Source organism: Poromitra crassiceps (assembly GCF_964638095.1).
Source record: "Poromitra crassiceps genome assembly, chromosome: 26".
In the NCBI taxonomy this organism is placed as follows: Eukaryota; Metazoa; Chordata; class Actinopteri; order Beryciformes; family Melamphaidae; genus Poromitra; species Poromitra crassiceps.
Genome location: NC_139640.1, coordinates 3,440,355 through 3,461,918, shown reverse-complemented (window position 1 = coordinate 3,461,918; position 21,564 = coordinate 3,440,355). Strand labels below are relative to the sequence as shown.

Sequence of the window (21,564 nt, the reverse complement as noted above, 5' to 3'; positions counted from 1 at the left end):
CATCCGCACGACCCAGGTACAACAACCGCCTCCCCCGCCAAAGCTGAAAAGAAAAGGAGGAAACATTGAAGCCAGTGTAGTGGAGCAGCAGGGATATAATAACAATAACCTTATTTGTGCAGCACATTTCCAAGACAGAACAGTGTGTGCAAAGTTACAGATGAGGGCAGCACCAAAAATAAAATGCATACATGCAACCATGTCTTTTGGGGGTACGAACCAATAATAGTCTTCACACAAATCCTCTTCAGAGAGTGAACTCGGCCCTCGGAACATGTCCATGATGGATTGTTTACGTGTTGAGTGGGGGGGGAGTCTCTAGCGCTCCCTCCATTCACGTCGGTACAGCTCCACACACACGCTTTCGCCCACACGGTCCCAAACTGGGCAGCCTTCCAGGATCAGATCCAGGATCTGATCTGACCCAGCAACAACAGCAGACCAGACGACAGGAAGACTTATTGAAATATCGGATCCAAAAACGAGTCCATACACAACTTTACAACTCACTGCGTGCAGGCCTGTCAGATGAAAGTAAGTGTGTGTGTGTGTGCGTGTGTGTGTGTGTGCGCGTGTGTGTGTGTGTGTGTAATTAATGGTCTCTGTGTTGCGAGAGTACACAGAGGTGGAGCCCCGCCCCCTCAGAGGACGGTCAGACAGACATATTTAAATCTCCTCTCCAGCAGCTAGGCACGCTGATAAATTTAGTAACCTTTTCCTCGGCTCCCTGGGGCTGAGCCAAGATGGATGCGCCTCTAATCTCCCCCTCTATTTAAAAGGGGATATGTATACAAATCACATCACTTTTCATGCTTTCTAAAACGGGAAACGGAGACGGGAGATTACGTCGGGGGACTAAAAATGGTGCGTCGTGCCCTGGTTAGTGTTTCCACAGCAGCACTTTGAAAAAAAAGCGTTTGTGTGCAACCGCCCCTGCGCGTTCTCGGCTTCACCATATACTGTACTGTAGTTGTTTCTCATTTGCTTTGGCCTCTTTTACAGCAGTACTGCTGCTGCAGCGGTAAAAGTGGACATTTTGTTATTTAAATGTTTTCTTTCTTTTTTTACAAAAGTACCCCTCACCGCTGCCTAAAATGTTTTGGGCATTTCGTTTTTGGTCTTTATTTGATAGGACAGTATACATAGACATGAAAGCAGGGAGAGAGAGGGGGGAGGACATTCAGCAAATGACTGCAGGTCAGACCAGAACCTGTATCTCCATGGGAAGGACTCGCCTTAGGTCAAGTCTTCACTAGGCCGTATTCCAGAAAACAGGCAGAATATGTTAATTGGAGCGTTCTATCTACACTAATCCTTCTCTTTGTCCACACAGCTCCCCTGAAAACGGCTATAGCCTATAGGCTAAATAACATATTGGCCTATAGGCTATGTTTTTTAATTGAAAAGTAAACTAGGCTAGTTATAGCCTACATTATATTACGGTAACTCTATCTAATCAATTAGACTCACGTGCATATAAGGGCGTGGGGCAACACCTATGAACACAATGAATTTCCTACAGTTTTAGGCCTATACATATTATCAGATTAAATAAATTAGAATGAACACTCTTTGAAAATAAACAAAAAAATAACTATTTATTGCCAACTAGTGCATGCCATATAGATTGGCAGCGAACATCCGCGTGTTTCAAATTCCTCTCCAATTCTTGATCGATTTAATTAATTTAAATTGCCATAATCTCGAGATTGATCATTCACAGATGATTTTATCTCAGCCAAATGCAAACATCGTGCTGTGCGTTGTCCAATATGAAGACATTTGGATTCAGGTGTGCCTAAACGCCCATCCGCCCTGCCGGTGGCCATACAGCATCAATTATTCTTATTGCTGTTATTAAGGAGAGGACGTCAGTTGATTTGCCACTTAACTCATTCACTGCCAATATCTGACTGGCATTTTTGGCACAGGCCAAGTATTTCCATAATGTTTGGTCATCTTTCAAGACCCACAGTAAATTCTGTACTAGGACTACAGTGATGTCCAATACCTCGAAATGAAGATCTAAGTCTCTACTTTCACCCCCAAAAAGAAAGTTAGCTTTTAGCATGTTCTGTACTCTACTTATAACCCTTTTTATACACCCCATGTTCACCAAAAAAGCCTGTCTGGGAAGAGAAAAGGGAGAAAAAAGCATTTTTGTAAAAGGGCACAATCTCAGGCATAACTCACTCTCAATTCTTTTATTTTGAACTGTATTGACATCAGACATGTAAATATTATTCGTTAGGACACAAATGACAAAAAAAATAAATATATATATATATATATATACACACATGAAGTGCTTTTTTTTTACATTCAACAATACAGTTTACTCGGTGTGAGTGTGCAGACAGACAGACAGACAGACAGACAGACAGACAGACACACCGACAGACAGACAGACAGACAGACAGACAGACACACACACACACACACACACACACACACACACACACACACACACACACACACACACACGATCCCCCTTTTAGATTTCTAACCCAACATAGGATAAGCAATAACCACGCCCTGTGGCGCTGGGATTGGCCAGGAGCAACACTGGAGGGCACGCAGCCCAGCGATTTCATGAACCAACTGAAGAGCTCTTGAGAAGGACAGCGGGCTGCTGTGAGTGCCTTCTGCCCGCTGCTGCCTAGCTGTTCCTGTGTTTATTTTTGATTTGTTCTGGTACACCCGTCCTCGTCCATGTCTCCCTGTCATATCAACTCTGCTATTTGATCGTTCCCGTTTTCCCCTCGGCTATTCAACACGTCCTCACCGCCCTCGCAAACTGATCGATCATTTCCTCATTCCTCCGATGATCAAACACATCTCTTGATTACTTTCTCCCGTTTTCTCCTGGCTGGCACAGAGGAAGGCGACTCCAGCTCGTGCAGCGCGCCGAGGGCGTTTCAATGGCGTTTCTCCTGTCTGCACAAGGAAGCGTTACCCGTTCTCTGCTTTTCCTCTTGCTCAATTTCAAAACAACAGCTGCGGTATGTGTTTGATCGCGTGCTGTCGGCTACCCTTTGAAGGCAGGGACCTGTGTCTGTGTCACAGGCTGGGCAAGTGTTTGCTGCAGGCGCTGCACCAATAAAAACAAAAACACGTCAAACACGTCCTTGGCGGGGAAGGCCATTGCTGATAACACGTCAAAGACGTCATTGGCGGTGAATGAGTTAAGGAGTCTACTTACAGTATATGGTAAGTAGGTTATGACCATGTGGTCTCAACAGCGGCGCTGCTGGCCATTTGGGTGCCCTAAGCGTACATTTTTTCATTGTGCCCCCACCCCCTCCCTGCAAGAAGAATTCACAAATGCAATCTTAGAATTTGTGTGTGTGTGTGTGTGTGTGTGTGTGTGTGTGTGTGTGTGTGTGTGTGTGTGCGTGTGCGTGTGTGTATTGAGAAATCTGGTAATAGTAATTTCATTGGCCTATGTTTTAATCTACTTGAGATGCCTGAATTATTTCATGTTACAAGCAGAGGCGCTTTATTTTGAAAGGGAAAGGGAAGTAGCTTAACTACGGAAATAGTGTCTTGCAAGATGGACTGAAAAGTCCGCTGTTTATCTCCCTTTCTGCTGCAGCATGTTGAAGAAATAAATGTTCAGTTTGAACGACACCCGTTCTGGTCATTATAGAGCAAGATGGTCGCTTCCACTACACAACACTGTATTTACTTCCACTACACAACACTGTATTTACGTAGGCTACGTTACATATTTGCGGGAGTGGGAGGACTCTCGCACTTGTAGTACTGATGTCCAGCATGAGTGACTGGTGACGAGAGAAACGTGAGTTTGTTTACTGCGTCGCATGTAGTAAACGAGGAGATCCAGCAACTTTCTTTTAAGGGGGCACCGTGGCCAGTTCAAAAATGCCAAACTGGCCGTGTGGAGAGTTAATTTTAGAAGGGGCATTCATTTACCAAACTGTGGGGCATCCACCGCACTGTCTGTTTGACCGTGGTATTCCTGCTCTGGATGATGCCCTAGGGCAGTGCTGACCAATTTGGGGCTCTGTTTGTTTTGGCCCGCCACGGATTTGGGAAAAAAAAAGCTCCCCCCCCCCCCAATATACCACTTGGGGCTGGAAACGGGGTGCAGCAATTCAAAGGCAACTAACAGAGCAGATATTTTAGGTAGTCTTTAATTAAACATGAGATGGAAAAGATTGAGAGATTGATGAAGATTAAACATTCGATCCCCCCCCTCCGCCTAAATTCTGACTTTCACAATGGGGTGAAAAGTGGAGGGGCAAAAGGATAATTTTGCCCCCTCCTCATTTCCAAGTGGAGGGGCATCTGCCTACTGTAACTTGCCTAATGGTGTAGGCTCTATGCCGGACGACGCACATTGAATCAGTGCTAGCTCATGGTGAGCGTTATCCACTCCATTAACGCGTCTTCCTGACCGCTCTGTGGGTCCAGGGCTGATCCCACTCTTAAGCCCACACACAGATAATGCATGGCTTATTTGCGCTCTGGAAATTGCCCTGCATTAATATTTATAGGTGTTTTTTTTATCTCCCAATATGCATATGCAGTGAAACGAAGCACCTCTAAGGTCAGTCATATAATTTAGCATTTATTTATCCAGCTTTAAAAGTCACAAGTGATTCCACTATATCCCCCCCCCCCCCCCCCCCCCACTCCTCCTAATGTTATTTAATTGGCTTTATCTCAGCCGTTGGAGAGGCTGTCAATCAGGCTTAGATATCTTAATGCAGCCACTTGAATATATTATTGTTAAATAGTGTTATTTTTTCTGGTGAACTTGTGTCTACTGTTTAGAGTGGAAAAGTTTTTTTTGGGGGGGGAGTTTCCAATAGGGCAGTTTAGAACACATTCCTAGTTTTTGATAATGCGACAGAAATGGTCGCTATGTTGGGAATGGTTCACTCATTCACTCCCTCACTATGCCCCGTGTAGTGTTCATCATATAGTGAACTATATGGGGAACGATCAAAGGAGTTTCGGACACTGCTTCACTCTTCTTCTCCTTTGGTAAACATGGCCGCATTGCATTGTGGTATATGGGAGATAGTGATGTGCGGGCCGGATCATAAAAATAAACATTCTGATTAATAGCGGATGGGTTGCGGGCGGTTGAAACGATGTATCATTAATGAGGAACAATAATATTAATTACGTTCTCTAGTCTGAACGTATTTTAAGCTACATTTTTCATCAGGCACATTCTTAGTCGCCTATTGTAGGTCCCCCAAAGGACCCACGGCCGTAAACCAAACAATACAGCCATGTGCTAGGCTCCACTCGTCCATATATGGTCAATGATGTCACTCTCAAAAAGGAATCTCTAAGCTATAGCGTTAGCCGAGTAAACTACATGAGGGCAAGTGGTGGACTGGACATAATACAGCATGGAAGTTTATTTGGAGTCTTGGACTGCAGCGATCGCACCAACGGCAGCAGAAACCATAAGTTTGCTCCTTTTATAGCGTTTTATAGCGTTTATAGCGTCGGGTGCATGGCGGGCGCGGATCTATAAATAGTATGAAATAATTTGCGTGGATTTATGGCGGGCGGACGGTTCATGCATACACGCGGATTAGGATGGCATAAAAGCTCATCCGCGCATCTCTAATGGGAGAACAATTTTGGAGTGTACTTTCGCCAGAGACCTTTGATATAGATAGAGACACACCACTCCAGGCTCCGCCAAGTATAAGAAATTGTATTCTTCCGGGCTCCTAAATGGGAGTGGTCCTCTGCTTGTGATTGGCTGTCTGTCAATGGTTTGAAACTTCATTGGCTGACCGTCTGGTCTCCTAAGTGGGCGTGGCCGTGGTGAGACCTCCGTGGCACAGATACAGGAAGCGACTAGAAGATGACATGTCTCGCTTTGATATCCCATCGTCTCTGCTCTCGCTGTTCTCTAGAAATTGCAATGGATTGTGGGTATTTTATAGTGCAGAGGTTCTCAAATGTTTTTCAGCCAAGGACCCCTTACAAGATAGAAAATATACCGCGGACCCCCTCATTCTGATTTGTGATTTTGGGCTAAGCTTAATTGTTTCCACGGTAACGTGCTTGACTTTTAATTTGATAGGTTTGTTATTAGAATGTAATCCATGAACCAATTTAGATTTAAAGCATAAACTATTTTCCTTGAACTATGAAGATTTTGCAAATTTTTTTTTTTTTTTTTTTTTTATTACATTACATTTACATTACGTCATTTAGCAGACGCTTTTGTTTTGTCCAAAGCGACTTACAATATCACAATTTGTCAACAGTCCAGAAAACCACTATGCAACACAATAAATGACAGCCAAGATATTTTGATAGACTAGCACCATGTAGGAAGTAGTTTGAGAAGGAATAAGTAACATGTAGCATTTTCTTTTTAATTATTATTATTATTATTATTATTATTATTATTATTATTTTTTTTTTTTTTAACTTGAAAACTTTTCGCGGACCCCCTGGCAAAGTGCCACGGACCCCTGGGGGTCCGCGGACCCCCATTTGAGAACCACTGTTATAGTGGACTGTATAGGGGAGAGTGGGGTGAGTTGTGCCAGTGGGGAAGTTGTGCCACCCCTTGTATCTAGAAAACCATAGAAGAAATTGGTCATGTGACCACACATTTTTGAAGAGGCATCCATTTTACTCACTCTGCAAAGAAGGGAGGCAGATGGCAGAAGAGCTAAGCACATTTAAGTTCAAAAAACTGTTTTTTGCCTCTCAAAGTAAATTTTTTATGATCAAGGTTTATTTATTGTTGTGTCTGAACAATTATAGACAAGCTTGAAAACATTTCACACATGTGTTAGTGTTTTAGTAAGCTACAATATGAGGCTATACTGTTAGCATGATGTTAGCTCCAAACCAGCTATATGATACAAGTTTGTTAAAATGGTGGGGATGGGGTGATTTGTGCCAAAAGGCCTGGGTTAAGTTGTGCCAGTGCAGTTGCAGTTGATTTAGTGAAATTTTATTTCATTTTGTTCTTAAATGTTTAAATAGACCTTGTTGAAGAATATTGCAGTATTGGCAAGTGTAGCCTGGCTCTGTGATAGTTGATTTTGTTCATTTTGAACATCATTTTATTTCTGAAAATGTTAAATATGTAGGTCAACTGCTGCTACCGTTTAGCCTTGTTTAACCCTGTTATAGTACACTGGACTTTAGTGTTATCTTTATTTTGTCTTGCTTTGATATAGCATTACAGTATATGAGATGAAAATGTTCTGTTTTACTTCAGTAATCAATGGCACAATTTACCCCAACGTATTCTCTCCAAAGGCACAACTTACCCCGCACCGGGGGCAAGTTGTGCCAAGAGACCACTTTTTTAAGAATAGCCATATTTTTTTAACAGTTTATTTAAGATCCAAAGGGAGTGTTCCCAGTGGTGCACAACATCCTGAAATATATTTACATATTGTAGTTGGAGGCATTACTGTCATGCCCTCACTTTAAAGTCACCTCAAGTAAAAAGTGGCACAACTCACCCCACTCTCCCCTAGTGAATCAAATCATTCGGACAAAAACACATGATATAGTCCACTATAGACGGTTTTAACTTGACAACAATAACAACCATCACAACCCACCTGGATATCCGGTTTACTTCCTGTATACATAGCTGAGCGTAGGCTGATATTCGGCTCATATTAAATGTTAACGTTCGGCCGTGTCTCCGACAGACACATTAACAAGTTAGCCTATTTCGGTCTTTATGTATTGTAGTAGTTAGTAGTTGTTGTTGTTGTTGTTGATAGTTGCCATAACAACCACTCCTGTCAGAAAGACGTGCACACGCTGGGTAGTAGGAAGCGTTGTTGTCCGGTCCGTGGAGCTAGCCTGAGAGGCTAATAAAAGCTACATGTTACAGAGTAAGCTGACTATCAGTACGTTATTGCACGCATAGGCCTATCTTTACATAAAAAAAAATAGAAATAGAAGTACCGTAAATTCCGGACTATAAGGCGCACCGGAGTATAAGCCGCAGCAGCAAAATTGCCTGTTTGTTACATATATAAGCCGCACCGGACTATAAGCCGCGGGTGTTTTAATGTTTTTTTTTTTTTTTTTTTTTTTTTTTGTGTTTTAATGTTTAATTACCATATGTAAGGGTTCGTGCACAGAGGGGATTGTCGGGAAAGAGATGGCTGTTTGAGGAAGCTCCCATTTATTAACATTTCAACAAAACAACATAACACAACACCACCTGTGTTTTTTTTTACAGTGCACACAGTGTCCGCGGTGTGGTGAAAAGAGGGCAAGAGAGGAAATTAAAACAGAAGTGGATTTATAGTTAGAAAGAGTGCTAAAGAAGAGAGAATTCAGTTTTTTTTTTTTTTTTTTTGCTGAAAAAATCCATAGATAAGCCGCACCGTTATATAAGCCGCAGGGGCCAAAAAACGGGGAAAAAGCCGCGGCTTATAGTCCGGAATTTACGGTAGGCTATGTCAGTGTTTTCCCCTGAACAGCTGAGAAAGTGGACACTGTCAATAGTTCGCACTGTGAAGCTGATACAATTCAGGTGGTGGTAATGCAACATTTAAGGATGCCAACCGCCATAAAACACAGAAGAAGAAGCTGAGAAAAAGGAAATGCTGTGGGGTTGCAGCTGGTTAAAACCCTCTATATCTGTAATAGGGAACGGTTTCAAACGGGGCTCGTGTGTCCCTCCTTCTTTGGTTCTGTCAGAGACACTTTCTGCACTGGAGAGTGTTTCTTTGTTTGGACTGAGCAGGTGTGCCGGGGGTCAGCTGGGCTTTTTGGTCTGAAGGAGGCTTTCAACTCAGACCTCGACCCCCGCCTGCTGCTGCTGCTGCGTCGTGATCTGAGAGCGAGGCTCCCTGCCAAAAAAGCATCGACTGTAGACGAGCCAGCCACATTAAGGGTGGGAAGATATGGACAAAATACAGAAATATATTCAGATGTGTCCACGCATCATGCAATTGGTTTGAATCCATTCATCAACGCGTGATATGGCCTTCAGGATTTGATAAAACCATAACGCTGTTAAAAATAAAAATAAAGTTCAATGCCAACAAACTGTTCAATCCTGAGATACAAATAATTTGGATGGAGAGCTTGTGAAATTGTGATTCTAGACCAGTGGTTTTCAAACATCTTAGCCTGAGGCACGCCAAGGGCAAGACAAAATCTCAAGGCACACCGATATATCCGCGCAAAATAGCCTCGATAACACGTGTTATCACTCTAAACACTTTTATATTTACTGTTGCCAAATAAAATAATTCAGGAATTAATTTGAAACTTTGTAAAATGACTACATCAAAGCAGCAACACTTTTTGGATATATTTGCAATAATAATGTATGGTTGTCACAAAATCTGAAGTGCCATTTGGACGTCAAGGCACATCAAATGGAGCTAATATCCTGATTAATTTCTCTGCCCCACAATACATGTCACATTTTTCTATTGCGATATATTGAAGATACATCGTCCCCTCCCCTAATAACACCTACAAGTCAAAGACTGTTTACATGTATATATTTTTGTGATCAAATGTTTTATTTTATTCAACTATTTACATATTAAAAACCAGCAGTTGTTCCATGCTTTCTGGTAAATAACGTCACATCTCGGCAGGGTGCAAATATGGTGTCAAATTATTTTCTTACACGTGGTGATATTTAATCGAAGCAGAGTTGGAAAGTAAGTTAAACAAAAGACCCCAAATGCCATGAACTGAAAGGTTCAACATATTTGTAGTCTTGGTTTTATTTTCTATGTTGTATTACATTATCACATGCGTACAGTTCACAGTAAGTCTGACCCACATGCAAGATTACAGCAGGACATTATACATCACGATATTAGCTCCACACACATATAGATATACATACTGTATATAAATAAATGCAAAAAAAATCCACATTTTTGCTTTGTCGCACCTGCTTTAGCAAACATAATCATGTAAGTAAACTATTCATTTACAGTCTGATAAGAGGTAGATCATGGCCTCTAGTGCTGGCTCATACCAAATTTAAAAATGTAATGTACCGTAATGCTACATTCATTAGTGTCCATTGTTTGTCTCATACCTTTATAGTTTGAATGCTTTCTTTATAGAAAGCAGCTGCAAATGGCCAAAATGTCGACATATCTTTGCTTTGTTGTGGGTGTTAAATTTAAATTTAATTTAATTATATGTAGCATTATAAAGGCCTTTGAAAGGACTCAAACGGACATTTGGTGTTCTGAAACCCTGGTACCCTTTAATGTTAGTAGTAAGTTAAACTTGAAACCAAAAAGATGGGTGAAAGCACTGATTGTAAACGACTATAGCAAAAAATCTGAATGAAAATGATAGATGGGTTTGGAGGTACAGTGTACTGCATCAAGAGTCAGAGTCAGTTAGTTTATTTAAGTAGTAGAAACTACATTGGAATTGGGGCGCAAAGAGCTTAAAAACATACACAACAAATCACACCGACAACATGTAAAAACATTTAGATATACAAGAGAGTAAAACAATAAAAAGAGACAAATACACATGTGAATAGGGCCCCATCATCTGGCTGGAATTTAAAGTGCAGGATATTAAAGTGCAGAATAATAAAGTCCGTACGTCCTTGTTGAAGGTAATATGGCAGTAAAAATTATCACCGTCGACATTGTGAGATCACCATGTTGCCTCGTACCAGTGTGCAGCATGCCTCCGACGACCACGGCTCTCCCCAGGGAGAAGACTGTGTTACAGCCCCCCCTGACTTTCATTTGCTCCGATGGAGGATCCTTGCCTCCACCTCCTCTCCTCCTCCCCCCCCTTTTTTATCTCCAACTCTCATGAAAGGTACAAGCTCGTCTCTGCTCATTCCAGAGGAGAAAGAAATAACTGTGGAGGATAAGAGACCCCGTGTGGTCCCATTGGCGCATTGCAGCACGGCTCGTGTTGCAAAAACACCTACTGTGGAACGCCGAGGTCCGTCGAGAACTCAAACACATCGAGGTGCTAATTTATGCATCGGACAGCCGTTGTGCATCGGCATGCTGCCGCGCTGTATCAAAGATCTGTATTGGGGACGAGTAAGGACGTCCGGGGACTTAAGGGAGGACCGTTGAGTTTGTGGAGAGGTACTCTGGGGCGATGTGACGTTAAAGTAGAGACAGACAGCACCAGTGTTGGGGGTAACTCCTTACAAAAGTAACATATTACATGTAATATCTTACTTTTAGCAGTAACTCAGTAATATAACTTATTACTTATAGGATTTCAGTCATATTATACCAGTTACTTTCTCAAGTAACTCAAGTTACAAATTGAGTTACATTTTATTAAATCAAAGCACAAAAAAGAGACAATCATTTCCTAATCAAACTGTGTGTTTTTATGCAAATAACCACTATAGATGACAATAACAAAGGAAAAGAATAACATTTAGAATTTTAGATTGTTTAAACTGATTTCAAGGCGGTGGAAATTATTTTTCGGGATGTTCCGGGGCAGCGATGTCATTCTGCTGCTGCTGTTGTTTTGGTGAAAGTAATGCAAAAGTAGTGTAATAAGTAACGAGTTACTCTACACAGAAAGTAATATTGTAAAGTAACTTATTACTTTCATATGAAAGTAACTAGTAATATGTAGTATATTACATTTTGAAAGTAACTTGCCCAACACTGCACTTGGCTCACGAGGACATCTCGAAGGCTGTCTCTCTTTCAACTCTCCACCACTGTGTGGTGTTTGATGTCATCTTGTTTGACAAGAGGCACTCTCGCCGGCGCAGACACGACGCGAGCGAGCAGCCTCCAGGGACGCCACGGCGACACGGGAGCACGCTCATTAATGTCTCTGTTTGCTTTCATTCTGCGCTATTTTTACACCACGCACACGTCCACCACCACGCTCCTGTCACTGCTTCAGATCTGTGACAAGCTGTCACAATATCCAAACACCATACCCCCAGTCCACCCATCATCAACGACGATGAGCCCAACCAACAAAGGCAAGATGGAAATAGGTGTTACATAGTGATATGACACACGCGCTGTGAAGAAAAGATTGAAAAAAAAGCCTCCTTAAATAGGAACAACACTGGATCATTGCAGGACATAGTTAGAGAAAACTCAAGTCCAGCCAGCGTCTGCGTCTTCTTGTAACCTCAGGGAGCCGTCGGCCATTTTCCTATTTCATTGCTTCGTCATCAGCATTAAAACAGCTGACCGGAGCGTGCACTTTTCCGCCGTACCACCCCCCCCCATGAGCCCAGGCTGCCTGGCCCCAGATCATAACAGCAGTGTGCCCAGGCTAGAGTAAGTACAGCAGCCTGGCTAGGTGAGTGATGTCACAAGTGTTACGTATGTTCCATTGACAGGTTTTCAGGCGCGCGTGCCATCTGCTTTACAAAAAACAACTCTAGATGCAGCTATGTGTGAAAAAACAAAAGAGAATCCTATTGCTACATACTGTACCAGTCCCACATATTAATGCAATGCGATCTCCAACCTGCACCATGTTCTTTTTAAGTATTTTTTATAATGCTATACTTTACTTGAGTCATTTTAATAATAGATATTCTACTTTTAAATGTAAATGAGTAAATTCAGATTTTTGTTTTGCAGACCACACTATGAAAACAGCACAGTAGCATTAGGACTGCTCGCTAACAGGTCCAGAATTATTGCCACTTTTAGGGCAACTAAACTGGTGGCTTGGATGTGTGAAATGTAATCATTAGCATAAATAATTAAAATATTAAACATTTTTAAAGTAACACAAATGTACTTTTACTTGAGTACTTTTAAATAGGCTACTTTTTTTTTACTCTTACTTGAGTAACTTCCTGTACTAGTACTTTTACTTGTACCTGAGTTAATTTTCACTAAAGTACTAGCAATGCTTGTACTTGAGTAGGATTTGTCAGTACTCTTTGCACCTCTGCGGAGCGGGATAGTGGGAGATACAGAGGGAGATGATGGGGACAGATAAGTGGATGCTAGTGGCTGTGAGTAGCTGGTCCTCCCACTCCCACTCTCTCTCTCTCTCTCTCTCTCTTTACCCATCCAGCGTTAAAAGCCTGTCACCGCCAGGGCCAAACATTATGACTATCAAGGGGCCACTCAATGAAATCAACAATTAGCCACCCTGCCACAGTCTGACAAAGTAAACAAATAGGAGCGAGTGGAGGTGGTGTCGGTGGCAACGCTCGGGAACCGCAGCGCTTCATGTGCTACTCATCACCACAGAGCCAGCAGTGTCATTTGTGATTTGACACTTTGGAAGCTCCACTCGTGATGTCTCTGCCACCCCTGCGTAGGGAAATGGGCCTTTTTCACAGCAGCCATTTGTGTCTAGAAGGCAGGGTAAACATAACCTGACGCTGCCAGATGGACGGTTTAGCTTCACATTACGTTTCACTAAACCAGTCGATCTGGGAATGCAGTAACCCGACCCGCTGACGGAGGCGGGCACTTTTTCCAAGCTCCTTGGCAGGTGATTGGATGACCCGTGTTAACTTCAACCAATCAGATCGCCATGCCTCTGACGTCACGTTTGCAACCGGAGGAAGGTGCCTGATCTCCGTGGTATTCATTGATTGAGTCCTCACCGTCCTCATCGTCGCAAAGTCGCCTTCGAAACATGACGTTAGATTATAACGAACTAGTTGTGTGGCTTAGCCTTCCCAAATGTTGAGGGTCGTTTTTTAGAATTTAATACATAGAATTGGGAACGTTACATTCAATTTAATTCAGACTGCCTGTCACTTCCGCGGCGGCAGCCATGTTGACGAGTGAAAAGAACTACAAAGACCATGTACCCACTACTTGCCCAGACGAGCCTGAGCCCGCCTAAGGCTGCCGCTGATTCGTCGAGCCGGCCATGGTTCGGCCAATCATCTTAACTGCCTGTGCATGACAAGATGGATTACGTCGAGAGAATCTCTTTTGATCTCGCGAGGTTATCCATCTTGCAAGCAAGGTTAGGGTAAACACAGGTGCAACCAAAACTTTAATGAGGGCCCTCAGCACTGGGACACCTAAATTGGATTGGAAACCCTCATTAATAGGGGTGCTCCAATCCGGCTAATCCACGATCCGATCCGATTCCTGGGGTCACGATCCGATTCCAGAATCGATTCTCGATTCCAACGATTCTCGATGCAAGAATCTAGAATCAATTCTCAACCTGGATAGCTAGGCTTAGATAGTGAGGTAATATGCAGTTGTGCGGTGGTAGCATGGAGGGAGGTGTTTCCAGGACGCTGGATTACACCCTTTAAGCCTTCTTGAGGTGTCGTGGGCCTAACTTAACGAAACCTCGGTGAAGGAAGGTGCCCACTGGAAAACCCCAATGACATGCTTCATACTGCTGTTGGCTAGGGTAGGTAACTGGTGATTTGTGCCTTGTTTATTAGTTTGTTAGCCTGTTAGCTTGTTTTATTCTGGATTGGGCTTCTAAATGTGTTTTTCCTCGGATTTTGGCACAAGGGATAGTAACATCTTGTCCTGTGTATTAATGAATAATGTTTTGGTTGCACCTGAGTTTACCCTGCCTTTTAGACACAGACTGGCTGCAGTGAAAAAGGCCCATTGTCATGTGGTCCTGGTGCCTGTGATGACTGATGGCTCTAGATCTGTTGAAAGGCGGTTGCCGTTGCCCAGGTCTGCAGGATTCAGGAGGTGTGATGAATATCATTTCATTGACAACCACAGTCTGAATTCTGTTTATGTCTGAGATGTAAATCTTTCTAGCGAGGGCACTGGCTTGCTGGAATGTAAACAGCAATTTAAAAATGTCACTATCACCACAATGTGCAAATAATATAATTTGGATGGAGAGCTTGTGAAACCGCCGTGATGAGCAAGCTATCTCATTTGTGATTACTACAGCAGAATAAAATGGAGCTACTGTAATATCACAATTGATTTGTCTGTCCCACGATACGTACATAAATAGTGAAATAGCAATTGATATGACAAAAAAATACCTCACTACTCAAGTACTTTTAAATGTACACTGAGTAAATTGGTAAATTCAGATTTCTGTTTTGCACACCGCACTATGAAAGCAGCACAGTAGCATTGGGACTGCTTATGCTAACAGGTCCAGAATCACTTCCACATTTACAGTAGGGCCCCCAGACTGGTGGCTCGTTAGTGCAGTGACCAATTCAATTCAATTAAATCGCACTTGTAACTAGAGCTATTACTGTTGCTAGCAGCTCTAGCTCGTCTGGCAAAGAGAAAATCACCAAACTGAGCATCCCTGCTGCATCTGAACAAGCTGTTCAGTATGAAAGACAAGACAGACAAAGACATGGCAGCTTAGATAACACTGCTAACATGCTCCGGATGTGTGAAATGTATTAGGGTAAATAATTCAAACATAAAACATTTGAAAAGTAACGCAAATGTACTTTTACTTGAGTACTTTTGAAGAGGCTACTTTTTTTAATCGTACTTGAGTAATTCCCTGGACTAGTACTTTTACTTATGTACTTGAGTTAATTTTCACTAAAGTAACCATACTTGTCCTTGAGCAGGGTTTGTCAGTACTCGTCTCACCTCAGGTGGGCCTCACACCTGTGAGGGTGAGCCCAGCTGTCTGTGGATGGATCTGGAGCAGCGGGGACCTAATGGGAGCTGATCAGGAGCTTAGGGTGCTGCCACCTCAGATGCAGCCATGGCACAGCAGACGTCAGCGCTAACTCACCTTCTATTAGAACGCCGAGAGGCGGCCGTAACACACGCCGACACCTCAAAGCAAGGCCTCAGCCATAGCATTTCAATTAGCTGACTATTAGCTTTGTTTATTTTGTATGTTTCTTGATGTGTTGTTGTCGTCATCCCGCTGCGTGGTATCGAAAATGGTATCGAGTATCGATATTTTCCTGGGTATTGGTATCGAAGTAGAAATTCTAGTATCGTGACATCCCTACTAGGGATGCAGCGATGGACCGAGTTCGCCGTTAACCCCGGTTTATAACGTCACGCTCTTGTAACCGCCAAGCTTCAGCTACACCCTGTGTTTCTGTTCTCTCTCTCAAAAGAAGGGACGTTATGGTACTGTGCAAGATGTGCGCTGGGGAAATGTTAGGGAAATGCGGAGACAACTCCTTGTTGAAGAGTTAAAAGATCGCCCTTTGTTTATTTCAACAACACAACTTCACTTCCTAGTAGGGATGTTCATTTTGAACAATTTCCATAATCGCAATTCGGGAAAATTAACGATCAATTATCGATTATCGATAGCGTAATAATAATAATAATAATAATAATATATATATATATATTTTTACTCTGGTCTGGTAATAACGTTGCGCGTTCTCGGTCAGCTATAATGGCGATGCCGCTGTGTAGTAAGAATATCAGACACTAGCGCTGTGGCCAGGTAAACAAACATGTTACATGTCAGGTTACATGATGTAAGGCAATCGGCGTCTTCCAGCTTAGCCGACAGCACAAGAGTCAAATCAACAGGCCTGAGCCTCACTGAGGTCCGCAGACCGCTGGGTGCGTTTGTTTGTGTCCCCGGCGCATGCCGGTGTGAATTCCCCATGTTTAAAACAGTTTTGTTGGCACAAAGGCCCGTGCCCAGCCAGAAAACTAGAGACTGTATGAAGCTCCACCTCACGTTAGTCGGCTGTGCGATGGAGTGGGGCGAGGAGGAACGAATTCCACCCAAACCTAGTCCGCAAAAAAATAATAAAAATAAATAAATAATAATAATCGATAAAAAATCCACGTGATCGAATTCATTCCTCAACGATGAATTATCGATTATCGATTATTGATGAACATCCCTACTTCCTAGTTGTCACAGACCACAAAACGTAATCACCCCCTAGGCCTAGGATGTATGGGAAACATAGTTAAAACATAGTAGTAGTAGTATGATACACAATACGGTTGAAATCACTATCACAATAATCACAGGAGTCAGTTTCGATACATATATCACTATTGTTCATGTAAGCAAAGTCATGTTTAGTAATCATATTATCATATATTATAATTACCTGGCAATTGACATATCATCACGATATGACTGAAAGATGACACATGATTGGTGATTGGTGGATCTTTATCAAATCTCTAGGCAGGTGTTTCCATCCGAGGACGTTGATGTGAACCATGATGTGTTGAATTAGACAGGCTGAATGAGAAGTGACACAATCTGGCTTGAGTCTGGAAACGTCTTTGTTGATAAAGAAATCATGTGACAAAATAATGACGCAGGCTTGGCATTTCTCACCGTGACAAATGGCTCCTTCGCATTGCACAACACTTCCCAAGTGGTTTGGACGCTGAGAAGGTATGTACAATATGCCCACCAGCACGTCCCAGAAATGTCAGCTGCCTTGTTTCCCCCATGTTTAACCCATTGATACCTGATGCAGCATTTGCGTGTATATCCCTCATTTGTGTGTGTATCCCTTTAAGACCGCGAACCGCGTTAACGCGGTTCGCGGTCTTAAAGGGATACGCACACAAATGCTGCATCAGGTATCAATGGGTTAATGTGGTGTATGATGTGGCCATTAGTTAGTGAAATGTAGTGGACTCACTCCTCTTATAGTGATCACTTTGGGACGGTTCAAATTGATCACTAGTGTATAAGCGGATTATTTTCTTTTTTTCTTTTTCTTTTCTTTTTTCTCATGCAGATTATCATCTCATTGACATTTGGGTATTTATTACATGTATATTTATCACATGAATACAGCAATGAAACAGACTGGGGCTGGGGCATCCCAGTGTCTCACCTGGTACCACGTGTGTCACAAAGGCTTAGTCCTTTGCGCGGCTGACCCGGGTTCAAGTCCGACCCGTGGTCCTTTGCCACATGTCATCCTCCCTCTCTCTCCCCACCTCTCCTGTCTGCCTGCTGTCCTGTCCAATAAAGTCACAATGCCTGAAAAAAAAGAAAAGATAAACGGACAAGTTTGCTATTTACTGAATATTATTGACTTTCAAAATAATACAGTAAGTTAGCCTAGGCCTCCAGCTGTTTCAAACACAGCGGTCTCTCTCTCTCTCTCTCTCTCTCTCTCTCTCTCTCTCTGTATCTCTCTTGTTCTGTTCTGTCTCTCTGTCTCTCTCTATCCCTCTCTCTGTCTCTCTCTCTCTGTCTCTCTCTCGTTCTGTTTCTCTTGTTCTGTCTCTCTCTCTATCCCTCTCTGTCTCGTTCTGTCTCTCTCTGTCTGTCTGTCTGTCTGTCTCTCTCTCTTAAAAGGGAGACAGGTGCTGTCTGTAATGGGCTTTCTCTCCTGGTGGCCACTGACCTCCATTTAGATGCAGCCCAGAGAGAGAGAGATAAAGCTCTGTGATGAGGAAGCCTCGCACGCCCCGCCAGGTCATGCTCTGCCCTGCCTGCCTGCCAGTCAGCTACACACAGCTCAATCTGTGTGTGTGTGTGTGTGTGTGTGTGTGTGTGTGTGTGTGTGTGTGTGTGTGTGTGTGTGTGTGTGTGTGTGTGTGTGTGTGTGTGTGTGTGTGTGTGCGCGCGTGCGTGTGCGTGCGCACATGCCGTGTCGGCTGCAGAGGTATAGTGTTTTAATCTGTATGATAAAAGGGGAGGCTGGGCTTTCAACTCCATCACACCCTGTTAACTACAGAAATGGAGAAAAGTCCTAAAAACAGCGATATTATGTTATTTATTTATGTATTTATTTATTTATTCATTCAAGATTCAAGATTTGTATAGACCAAATCAGCGGGATGTTTACATTTACTTCCGGGTACCCCTGGGTCCACACATTATAATGGCGGTGGACGGCACAAACTGACGTGTTGAAGACAAAAACAGACAAAGAAGACAAAAATGGTTCGTCCGTGTTGTGTTGTTGTTTAATATCACTCATAACAACACTTTCACTAACGTTAGTGGAGACCAGACTAGCTAATTTACCTGTTGGACCAGACCAGAGTAGACTTGAAGCTAAATTAAATTAACGTGGCGTCAGTAGCTCTGTCTGTAACGTTAACGAGTCTGCAAAAAAACAGCGAGTTTGACAGACAAACAAACGTTATTAGCTAGCTAACACTACATAAAACAAACACAGAAGAAAGGCTAGATACGTCGGACAAGCATGTTTACCAACCGTTTAACCATTTAAATTGAAAGTAGTCGGCCGAAAACAACGAGAGGGTTTGACAGCATTTATTTGACAACACGCACATTTAAACCTGCCGCCTTCCCCAAGTGGTGTTGTTTACATGGTGACGTCACGGTGATTTGGTCTATTGTCACTCCGTTGTACGAGTACACACATGTGAAATTCTTACAGACAAGGTGCAGTAGGTAAATAGTGCAAAAACAGCAAGCAGCAAATAGGCAGTAAGGCAACAGTTAGATAGAAGAGGTAATAAAATATAAGTGATAAGGTATTAAATAGAACTCTGTATCTCAGAAACCATATGGCCTCGAGCGACCAACCCTTGTAGGGAGGTTCCCACTAGGGTTGGCACGATGGACGATGGCATCGACCATCGTGATGGGCCGACCCCCCATCGACCTCTGAGCCTTCTACATCGGATCATCGTAATTAATTATCTGTTCGAATTAAATTTTTGCCGTTTTAATAATAAAAACTACCAAGTCCACTTACCGTGACTCGTGGGGGACGCCCCGGCGTCGTACAAGCACACCCAGTGCAGAGGAGCACTAGAGCGGAGGAGGGGGACTTCTCTGAGTCTGAACCAGGTGCGCTCGTTTAATAAGTATATATATATATTAGGGGTGTCACGATACACTCAGTTCACGATACGATACGATACACGATATTGGGTTCACGATAACGATACGATACGATACGATATTGTAACAATATTTTTTTGCGATCGATTTGTAAGTTGAGGGGGGCATCCTCCACGCTAATTTGAGTAATTTCACCATTTTCATCCTCCGTGTCTGTAACGTCCCTCGTCTGTTCAAACAAAGCAATGAAAAGGAGAGCGAGCATGCAATCAGATGCAGATCAGTGCCACCATGTTCAGCTTCTTTTTCTCACGATATGAGATTTCATCTCAACGATACGTATTGTCATGTTTTGATATCGCGATATATTGTGGGACGATATATTGTGACATCCCTAATATACGGTATATATATATATATATATATATATATATAAATATATATATAAATATATATATACAGCCGATTTGAGCACCACAAGCCGAGTGCTATCCAGTTCCATTGTATTGAGAGAAGGCAGACATCTCTATGGCCGACATCTTCAAAACTCAGCGGCTCACACCAAAGCCTTCTAGATGGATAAATAGCACGTGAGAGGAAGTGAGAGGAAAGTGAGAGGAAAAAAATATATTTTGATTTGTGTTTGTTTTGTTTGTTGTTGTTGTTGTTGTTGTTTGTTTTGGGGGGGGGGTGAACTGTCCCTTTAAACCGATTGCCCATTTCAAATCTGTGCTCGTCTACCAACCTTGACACCTCTTGATGCCCCGCCCCCCTCTCTCACTTCCAGATCCAGCGCTCCAGAAACAAGCAGATGCGGGAGATCTTCCCAGAGGGCTTTGGGATCCACCATGCAGGCATGCTGCGCTCTGACCGCAGCCTGATGGAGAGCACCTTCTCCAGAGGACACATCAAGGTGCTGGTCTGCACCGCCACCCTGGCCTGGGGGGTCAACCTGCCAGCCCACGCCGTCATCATCAAGGTCTGCTCTCTCTCTCTCTCTCTCTCTCTCTCTCTCTCAGCATACTTTAGTTTACTTTACTTGAGTTGTTTATTCCCACAAAGAATAGAACAAGAAATAATACGAGAAAAGTGCACTCAGTAGAGTGCAAATCTCTGCCAGGCACGGCTACGCCTAACAAGGAAAATAACGAATGTGCACATTTAGAGAGAAATGAAAAAAACATCACTCAACATCAAGTAATGTGTTGTCTTTAGTTTGGCAGAAGCATTTTTCAATCAAAGGGGAAACAACACAGATATGAGGGTTTATAGTGGGACTTTTTACCACATGCACAGCCTGCACAGCCTGCGCAGCCTGCACAGCCTGCACAGCGCGTGGTCAAGAGAAGGCATTTTGGGGTGAGTCAGGCATTCATTCAGTCAGTCAGTCAGGAATGGATAACAGTGATTATGTCATCAGTGATGATGTCATCAGTGCCAAACTTGGGCTGTTGAAACGGTGATGATGTCATCAGTGATCTCATCAGTGATGATGTCATCAGTACCAAACTTGGGCTGTTGAAAGATGTAGTTTCCTCGAGTTGCATGAGGTCACCTGGTTGCTGGTGAAATAAACTCCACCCACCAGACTTTGGAAGTGGATTATATGCAAACGGTGTGGTCTTTCAAAAACACCGTGACAGAGGTTTTATTTCTTAATAATCATGAGACAACTCACTATGTGGAAGTGACTCCTCTGTGACCCTACAGAAGCACTATTTACATCAACACCAATATCCTCATATTATTGGGGTCGGACAAAATTACATTTTACACTCTCCACCACTAGGGGTGCTAGCACCATTCTTTATATAGACCAGGGCTACTCAATTAAAATTCATAAAGGTCCAGTTAACACGTTCACTGCCATTGGCGAGTCAACTCGTCAAGCAGAAACCAACGGTTGAC

At 42.9% G+C, this 21,564-nt stretch overlaps 1 protein-coding gene across 1 annotated transcript in view; it reads left to right on the top strand.

Annotated features, from left to right (window-relative positions):
• ascc3 (activating signal cointegrator 1 complex subunit 3) overlaps positions 1-21,564 on the top strand; it is a gene marked incomplete at its 5' end in the record, with an annotated part of 152,707 nt that overhangs the window by 25,869 nt on the left and 105,274 nt on the right. The window contains one exon of the mRNA XM_083661237.1: positions 20,444-20,635. Within this exon, the coding sequence (XP_083517363.1) occupies positions 20,444-20,635 (192 nt within the window). The remainder of the gene's footprint in view (positions 1-20,443; positions 20,636-21,564) is intronic.